This window comes from Pyrus communis, chromosome 14, assembly GCF_963583255.1.
Source record: "Pyrus communis chromosome 14, drPyrComm1.1, whole genome shotgun sequence".
In the NCBI taxonomy this organism is placed as follows: domain Eukaryota; kingdom Viridiplantae; phylum Streptophyta; class Magnoliopsida; order Rosales; family Rosaceae; genus Pyrus; species Pyrus communis.
In genome coordinates, this window is record NC_084816.1 from 17,969,660 (window position 1) to 17,978,585 (window position 8,926).

Sequence of the window (8,926 nt, forward strand, 5' to 3'; positions counted from 1 at the left end):
TTAAGCCTCTGTAGTGAAATTTATTAGAATTTATGCTCAAAATTAAAAATTCGGTCAACTCTTAGTTAATTATTAACACCTGGGCTAGGCCACGCATGTTAGGCTAAAACATTTATAATGAGGGGTGTCTTGCTTCGTAAGTCAACTTACATTAGAAATACGGTAGGTTAAAAGATTAGTGTGAAAACCATTGAAATTAAATTAGTCATGCCACATGATTAAACACTAACTATAAATTCAAAGCTAAGTTCAACTTTCTAAACCAAACCTATCACCTCATGAATTAAAGGCTCGGTTGCTCATAATACTACTAAAACTTCATAAAAAATAGCCATATAATTTTTCAAAAATCCGTGCAATATCGTCTAGTTATCGAAGAAAATTTTAGAAACTGTGTTGAGCGAAAAAAATAGGTGCAAATAGGAGCATTGCCGCACGAGATACACCAAAACCTCTTCCATGTTTCTTTCAGAGAAGAAAAATGAAAATTAATTAGTTTTAGACGGATATAGCACTGCCGTTGAACTTTTTGAACGCCAAAAAAATATCACTATACTTTAGTACTAGATAGGGGACAAAGAGAAACTTAACTGCAAGTAAAAGATGATACTGCAATATTCTACTAATCTCATCTACTAATTAACCTGTTAGGGAGGTATAATAATAAACTGCTAACTTTAACTACTAATTATAGCCTAATGGGGACTACGCTATCAATCAGTGGCCCAGCTGTGTGTGTGTAGCTGCTGGTGCTGGTTCATTTTTCGCCGGAATCTTGTAGTGTAGGATTTAGGGTTAAGTCCACTACCTAAAGAGGTGAAAATCCTAAATATGCACAACCACTTTTGCTTCTGAATTCATAACACATTAAGTATTGAAAGAATAAGGAAATTACAAGAGAAAATGACGTACTTTCTTATCAAGAAGCCACACTTGCAGCCTCTATCAACTCATCTTCCTCGTCAACAATCATCTCGTCTCTAAAAAGCAGTTTCAAGTATGGAAGTACCTTTGGGGCCACAGGCAAATCAGCAATGTTAATACTCATCATGTCAAATCCAATGCATGTCTTATGCATGTGTGTATCATCAAGTACTGGGATTTTAGGATATCGCTGGCTGAAGTGAGTGAGGATGATACGATAAACTCCAGCAGAGTTCCCAACTTCTATGGCTTCCTTTGTTGTGCTATGGTTTCTTGCTACAGCCTCGTCCACCATGCCATCCTCAAAAGTTGCCTGCAAGAGTCAGAAGTGAAATTGATCAACTGCAATCCTCCTCCTTTTCAGTTCCACATTTTTTTGCTAATTGCACAAGTTTATTCCTCGGACAAAAAAAAAAAAAAAAAAAAAAACCACAATACGTCATAACTTGCCTCATGTATTAGAACTGTTGCACCACGAGATGCGTCTATAAGTTCCGGACAGGGCCTAGTGTCACCTGAGTATACAACCTTCCAACCTGGAATCATTTTTCCAACACTATTCAATCTCTCTGAAGCTTGCAAGACAACACCAAATGCCTGCGGACAGTGGATGACAGGAAAACTAATCAAGGCTTCCAAACCAGTTTCATTGAGCACTTTTTGCAAGCTCTTTACAATTGGAACTACACTGTTGTCAATAGGACTACCCGGCCTCTTCCAATAGCTCTGCATACGGGATCCTTTAGCAAATAGAGTGGAATCAACTCTCTCCGCTAATTGCCTCTCTGTATTTTTAATGCTCATGTCCTCAAAACGGGTTGGACTTGCTGGAGAAGAGTAGTCCCTATTGAGTTCAGTAACACCCTCCAAAGCAAGTAAAGAGGCTTCTGTGGTGTGCTTACAATCAAGGAACTGCATATCTAAATCTTCGAGTCTCTGGTATGCATCCAAAAAGAACTTAAGCTTTCTCGGTCCAACAACAAGTAATGGCTCATGAGGCACCCCCTTCAATAAATCACGTCGTAGAGTAAGTATTCTTGCCAACCCGGTATGGTGATCAGCATGAATATGAGAAATCCATATACAGCTAAGACCTCTCACAGCATTATCAGCACCTTCTACACCATATCTGTTGTTGATGTACATAACACGTAATATCTTAAAGTGGGGAAAGGATTTCAGTACTAGTAAATGTATTTCAAAATTTTCAAATGGTGTTACCTTCTTTTCAGCTGTCCCAGTGTTCCTTCACCGCAATCTAAAAGTAAACCTCCTTTGGAGAATAGATTGATATGGATAGAAGTGACATTGCGATACTTAGATGGCTGAGATGATCCAGTCCCTAAAAGAACTATCTCCAAGTCATCTCTCCTTATATTTTCCAAACAACTAGGAAGCGTATTCTCATTATACCATGGCTCTTCAACCAAAACTTCATTGTCTTTAGTTAAACTTATCTCTCCGTTTATTTCTGCAGACTGGTGCCAGAACCGACTAACACAATGGGCAGCGTCTACAACCTCTGGAATCTCTGAAATTAACTCATCAATGATGTCTGAGGAAGCCACTTGACTTGGAATAACGGACCTATCTAATCCAAGACGAGCAAATGGACGCAAAGTGAACTGTTCAACACACATGAAAATCACCATTATTAACATTTGTACATCAGTAAAGTGATTGCAGAACTTGCAATGCTCCAAAGAAAAAAAAAACAAAAAAAAAAAGCAGTCATTCTAATGAGAACACACGTTCAGACATGTAGTAGAAACATAACCCTTCACTGCTGGACACCTTTATTAGCAGCTTGGGAAAAAGGAAAGAAAAATAAAAGGAGATATGAAGCAATTAAAACAAGAGCTCTGTTAAACTATCAGAAGCAAATCACTATCCCCAGGTAGCCAAATTGCTTTCTGGACTGTTGGTTGTACAAGCAGCCAGTCATAATCCTTCTAAAACTTCTATAGTATTTATCAGATTAATCATATAAGCTTCTCCCATTTATATTAGAAACTTTAAAAAATAATAAATAAAAAGAATAACACTGAATCAAGGACAGAAGAAAAATTCTATTTCGAATGGAAATTTATGCAATAAAGCTTTGTGTTAAAGAAGAAAAACATTGTATCGATTAGGAAGGAAAGCAGGCACATAGGATCTAAGCCACAAAAGCCTACTTACTAGATGCATCCAAGTAAATCAACCATTTATACCTTGAGGAGGTTTTCAGCGGAAATGCTTTCACAAGACTTTGAAACAGAACCCTGGTAAAACAAAACCAAATCACCAACAGCATCAGCCCCAAATTTTAAAAGCATAACTATTAATGCCTAAAAGTATAAACATACGATCATGGTCCTGGAAAACTTCCAGACATTCTAATAAACCTAATTTATGCATAAGAAATGATATTACAACAAACCTCACTTGAAGCAGTGGATTCTGGTGCCAAACAATCAAGGTTCTGAAGAGACCAAAAACCTGGAGCTGGAAAGAACTGTGGACATAGATAGTTAAGTCGAGCTGCAATTCTTGCACTCGCTCTTAGGATTGGAATCTCCACATTCTTCCTGGAAACAGACAGAGAAGCAAAGAGGGCTTTTCACTAACAAACAACAAGGAGCTCCTAATTAATCTTCTGCATGGGAAAAGCTACTTACCTTTCATTCCCAGCCATGATATGTTGGGCTAAACCAAATCTCTTCATCCAGCTCTGGTAGTTCGGACTGCTAATTAGAGATGCAGGACCCAAATGAATGACACAAGTCACGCCCTTAGCATTCTCAGGCGGGCCCAAGAAATCCACATAATAGCGACTGAGACATTTTATGGATACCAGCTCCTCCAAATGAGATTCCGTTGGGCAGTCTACAAGTAATACAATCGGACCAGGAATGGAGGGTTCCATTACATCACTTGGATGAACCTAAACAAATAAGGTCAATAAACTAATTTTAAATACACAATAAAGTTTTTGATGGAGTACATCATTGCCCAGAGCTACTATATATATCTCTATTTCATAGTTTTCGGAACCAACCGTGATATTTTGAAAATCTGAGTGCACAGAATTTCCAAGTTGCAGTTCCCGATATTTTGACCCAGGTTTAAGACCCAAAGCCTTAGCTTTTTCAGGGTCAAATTTCCCTTTAATCTCAGGTAATTCACAGATGTAAACGACAGACATGTCACCAGGCTTTGCATTAGGTCTACCGTTGCCATTTACTTTAAAGGGTTGTGAAGCATGATCCATCCTATCATCAAGAACCTTTTCTGTTGGATTCTGTGTACTGGTTACTTCATTTGGGAGCCGAGTCCCTTTTGAGAAATTTGGGAGTAGAAGAATGGCTGATATTTTGACAACCTCATCATCAACAAGAACAATCGGCTCTTTAAACTTAGTTTGATCATCCATAAAACCCCCCGCAGAACCGAGAGTCGGCCCAAAGCTCCGAGTGTGAACCATGGCAGCATTTGGGATGAAACACCTCATGGCATCTACCAAATACTTGAGATCTGACGGACCCCATACATTGACCTTCAAAACAATTCAAAATATGATTTAAACTCATATTTGGAAGGGTGGATCTAAATGAAATAAGATTAAAGGTGGAGTACAGAAAAGAAGAAAATGGATAGGAAGTAAATCTGATACTCACAGACATTCCTTCTTCACCCATGCCAGCCAAAGTTAACAGCAAACCTATGAGGTCAAGTAAAAAAATAAAAAATTGAGCAATTTAGGATCAGCAAGAACAACCTCTTTTGAATAACCAGTGCAGATACTGAAAGCACAATAATAATGCTTAAAAGCTTCATCATAGACTTCATAACATGTTACTGGTGATAACAGAAAACAAAATAAACAATCTTTAATTGCAAGTGCAACATAATAGTTGATCTTTCAAGCAACAAACCTGGAAGTCCACCTGCAGTCTCTGAGCAGACACGAGAGAGAAAAATGTGATCAATCTGAAGAAGCATCAAGAACATCGATAAGGCATCTCAACAATAGGAAGGAACCTCATGAATGAGATGAAGAGCACTTCAAGTTCCAACAGCAGAAAATGGGTAAAGATTTCAGATATCATATACCTTTGACAACTTAATCTTATGTTCTGTGCAGAACCTTTGCAAACCCTGCAGTGAGAGTTATATAGTAAGAGACACTACTTTACTCCACAAAGGGTTTATCATTGATTTGTAATTACTAATTCATACAGATAGTGAAAGAATCATCACCTTATTTAATATTACAAACTAACTAGATGTAAATGTATATAATTGAGTTCCTAATGCAACTATCACCTGACACTTACCTCTCCAGCATTAAATATAAATCTCTGTTTGTCAAAGAATAGCAACACTGAAGGAGATGTATCATGAGTATCCATTCCAGTCCCTAGTATCTGCAATGAGTTTGCATGGGCAAATTATTAGACCATAAATAAGAAAAAGGCTTACTCGAAAATGAAAAGGAAATAAAAGAATTATAGGACCAAACACTTCTTTCTAGAATCAAGACACATACAAACTTTTTTGTTTTCAGGAACTCTTTATTCAGTACGAAAATCGGTAGAAATCCGATAAGTCCTATTCAACAAGCACAACTATTCCAAAAGAGCAACAAAATCAAAGAAATGAACTCAACTGAATAACCAAAACTATGAATTGCAGTCTACTCAATCACACAATTGAAGATAACCCATAAATCAAGTCAACAAATTCAAACCAATAATGCTACGAATTTATTCAACAATTAACAAAACCCATAAATCCAAAACCTGATTAAATCAAAATTACCTGCACATAAGATAGGGTATTGATGGGATTAAGGGAGCGCACTTTCCGCTGAAGGTTCTTCTTCGGCCTATCATTCTTGTCGTTGCCCTCAGCTCTTCGCTTGTTGAACCCAGCAGTGTCAGCCTTCTTAGCCTCCGTGGCCTCCTCCATTGCTTTGTCTCTGCCTCCTCCGCTCTCTCTGAGAGTGCTTTTGTTCCTGGCACGGAGGTTGGGAGGGTGGTTGTTGGGAAGGGGACGGTGTCGTTTTCGGTAGGAGGAGGCGAGGGCGGTGAAGAGAGAGCGGGGTTTATAGGGTTTAAGGGTGAGAGGAGAGAGGGAGGAGAGACGAGGGAAAGGGGAAAAGAAGAGGAGACGGAGGTTTGGGACTTGTGGAATAAGCATTTGCATTGCAACGACTCAATTGTTATTCATTTGGTCTCCATAAAATTTAATTGATCCACTTAACTAGAAACAGTTTTCGTACATAGATGATACCTTTTTAAGGTGTTCCTTCTCTTTATCAGCAGCTTTTTTCCTTGAACAATCTAGCAGCAAAATTCAGATGTTAAAAATTAAAATCTTGTATTAATTAGTAATAAAAAGAAATAAAATGCTCTCTTAGTAAGGCTGACATATGTTTAAAATTCCAAATGTGTCACATGCTATTAAAAAAAGGAGGATATAACAACAACAACAACAACAACAACAACAAAGCCTTTTCTTACAAAGTGGGGTTGGCTATATGAATCCTAGAACGCCATTGCGCTCGGTTCACGTCTTCCGTTAGATCCAAGTACTCTAAGTCTTTTCTTAGAGTCTCTTCCAAAGTCTTCCTAGGTCTTCCTCTACCCCTTCGGCCCTAAACTTCTGTCTTGTAATCGCATCTTCTAACCAGAGTGTCAGTAGGCCTTCGTTTCACATGTCCAAACCACTGTAACCGATTTTCTCTCATCTTTCCTTCAATTTCGGCTACTCCTACTTTACGTCGGATATCCTCATTCCTAATCTTATCCTTTCTCGTGTGCCCACACATCCAACGAAGCATTCTCATCTCCGCTACACCCATTTTATGTACGTGTTGATGCTTCACCATCCAACATTTCGTGCCATAAAGCATTGCCGGCCTTATTGCCGTCCTATAAAATTTTCCATTGAGCTTTAGTGGCATAAGACGGCCACACAACACACCGGATGCACTCTTCCACTTCATCCATCCAACTTGTATTCTATGGTTCAAGTCACCATCCAACTCTCCGTTCTTTTGCAAGATAGATCATAGGTAGCGAAAGCAATCACTCAATTCACTCCATAAAATCAAATGCAAAAAGGTTCTTCTTATATGCATCCCCTTTGCACCACAAAAATAAATACAAAGCAAAATAAATCTGTATAAATTAAAACAAGAATATGCAAATGTCCTTGGCACCAAGCAAACAAAAAAAGTAACACAATTTAAACGTCTTTGGCAGCAACAGCAAGCAAAACAAAAAAAATCTAGTATAGTAAGATTGAAGAACAATAAGTCTGGGAATTCTCCAGAATTACAAAGGGCTCAACATGAAGTCTTTTTAGGACACTGCAGGTGCGTTTGTTGCCTTGGACTATCTCGGACTAGACTAACTTCAAGGACTAAGTTGAACTGGCTTAGACGAGACTAAAAAACAGGATAATCAACAAACTATAATATTATATTATTTAATACATTTCCAATAATATTTTATTATTAATTCAACAATTTTCTTTCTTTCTTTCCTAAAAAACTCTAGCCCTCTCTCAAAACTTATTTCCTCTTCTCCCTCTTTAGCTCCGTCCCATCTCTCCTTTTCTTTTTCTTTTTCCTGCAAAACCCAGATATTTCCCATCTTTCCTTTGAACTCTATAATCTATAGTCTATACAACCAATCAACTATTCATCTCTATCAATTATTTGACGGACTCCATTGATTTTCCTAATTTATTGATTTTCTTTTTCCGGCGAGTTGGTCAAAGTGAAGATCGAAGAAGAAAGAAGCTTTGAGCATTATCTGAAACAGAGAAAAGGGTTTTTAGAACGGGTACAAGAACAAAGCAAAGCCCAGGGTTTTTCTGGAAATTTTTTTGTTCGTCCCCAAAGCTAGCCATCTAGGTTTTTTTTTTTGGGAAAAAGGAAGAACAAGCACCGCCGACTGCTGGCCACGATGACAACGCTGCAGAAGAAGAAGGATGCCCAAGGACTGAATGTCGCTGTTTAGCAAGCAAAAGCTGGGGTCTGGATCTCAGCCTCAATTTCCTTTTTAGTCCCGCTTAATACCAAGCGAAAGTATGGGACAAGATAGCGGGGTTTAGCGAAGTGGGGAGGGCCTCGTAGTCAAGGCGAGTCCCATTTATTGTAGGTCAAGACCTTACCAAACATAGAATTATAACCCCAGTTAAGCCAGTTCCTCCTAAGAAGGTGTAACAAACGCACAAGTCTGGGAATTCTCTTGGAACCTCTGTTCAATGAATGGAAAAGCAAAAAAAAAACAAAAAAAAATCCCTAATCTGACAATACCTAAATCATATATGAGGAAGAAACACATTAATCTCACATGAGCAGGGCAGCCAATCAATATTTAACAAACAGCAAGGAAGAAAAATCCCAAAGTTATGAAAATACTTAAATTAGAAAAATAAAAATTCCTATCTGGAAATAAAAACCAAAAATTTAAAACCCTAATCCTACATTCAGAGAAATTTTTAAAGCAAAAAAATATAAAAGGAAGTTAAAACTGAGGAAATATGGAGAAAATACCGAGGAGAATGAGAGAAGGAGATGCTGTGAGCCTGTGAGGTGTCGCGTAGGAGGGAGGGGGAGGATGAAGGCTTGTCGGCGGCTGAGGGCGGCTGCTGATGTGCCGATGTAGTGAGGGTGAGGGCAGCGTGAATCCTGCTAAGGTGTGAGGGTGAGAGCCGTGAGGCAGGTATCGATAGTTTAGTTGATGTTCTGTGAAAGTGAATTGTAATTGAGAAGGGGTTCAGGGTTTTGGAATAGGTGAAACCACATATTTCAACCAGTCATTAAATAACACGTATATACATATACATATTACAATATATAAATAACTAAATTAATTACGTAAGCATAATGGCTTGATAGGGTTTGAATGGGGGGAATTAATTTTAAAATGCCATATCCAAATCCTAATCATTTATATCAATCTTCTATAGGATTATATATTTTATATATATATATATATATATA

The 8,926-nt window shown here is 38.1% G+C and overlaps 1 protein-coding gene across 2 annotated transcripts; it reads right to left on the bottom strand.

Annotated features, from left to right (window-relative positions):
• Positions 1-832: 832 nt before the first annotated feature.
• LOC137715991 (tRNAse Z TRZ4, mitochondrial-like) lies at positions 833-8,664 on the bottom strand. 2 transcript variants are annotated; one of them, XM_068455378.1, is made up of 14 exons: positions 8,477-8,664; positions 6,202-6,251; positions 5,728-6,092; positions 5,244-5,333; positions 5,020-5,064; positions 4,842-4,896; positions 4,584-4,627; positions 3,965-4,462; positions 3,585-3,850; positions 3,347-3,494; positions 3,138-3,188; positions 2,146-2,549; positions 1,375-2,053; positions 833-1,237 (listed from the first exon to the last, which is right to left on the bottom strand). In XM_068455378.1, exons 3-14 carry the CDS (start codon positions 5,875-5,877, stop codon positions 920-922), a joined length of 2,748 nt encoding a protein of 915 aa, XP_068311479.1. In that variant the 5' UTR covers positions 5,878-6,092; positions 6,202-6,251; positions 8,477-8,664; the 3' UTR covers positions 833-919. The 2 variants fall into 2 exon arrangements, with proteins under 2 accessions (XP_068311479.1, XP_068311478.1); XM_068455377.1 differs by having other exon boundaries at positions 5,728-6,251.
• Between the last annotated feature and the right edge of the window lie 262 nt (positions 8,665-8,926).

Coding starts and splice junctions, on each gene's coding strand:
- LOC137715991 (XM_068455377.1), bottom strand. CDS start 6,114: ATGCAAATGCTTATTCCACAAGTCCCAAACCTCCGTCTCCTCTTCTTT. Junction 5,334..5,727: donor ATACCCTATCTTATGTGCAG/GTAATTTTGATT, acceptor AACTCATTGCAG/ATACTAGGGACTGGAATGGA. Junction 3,495..3,584: donor ATCATGGCTGGGAATGAAAG/GTAAGTAGCTTT, acceptor GTCTGTTTCCAG/GAAGAATGTGGAGATTCCAA.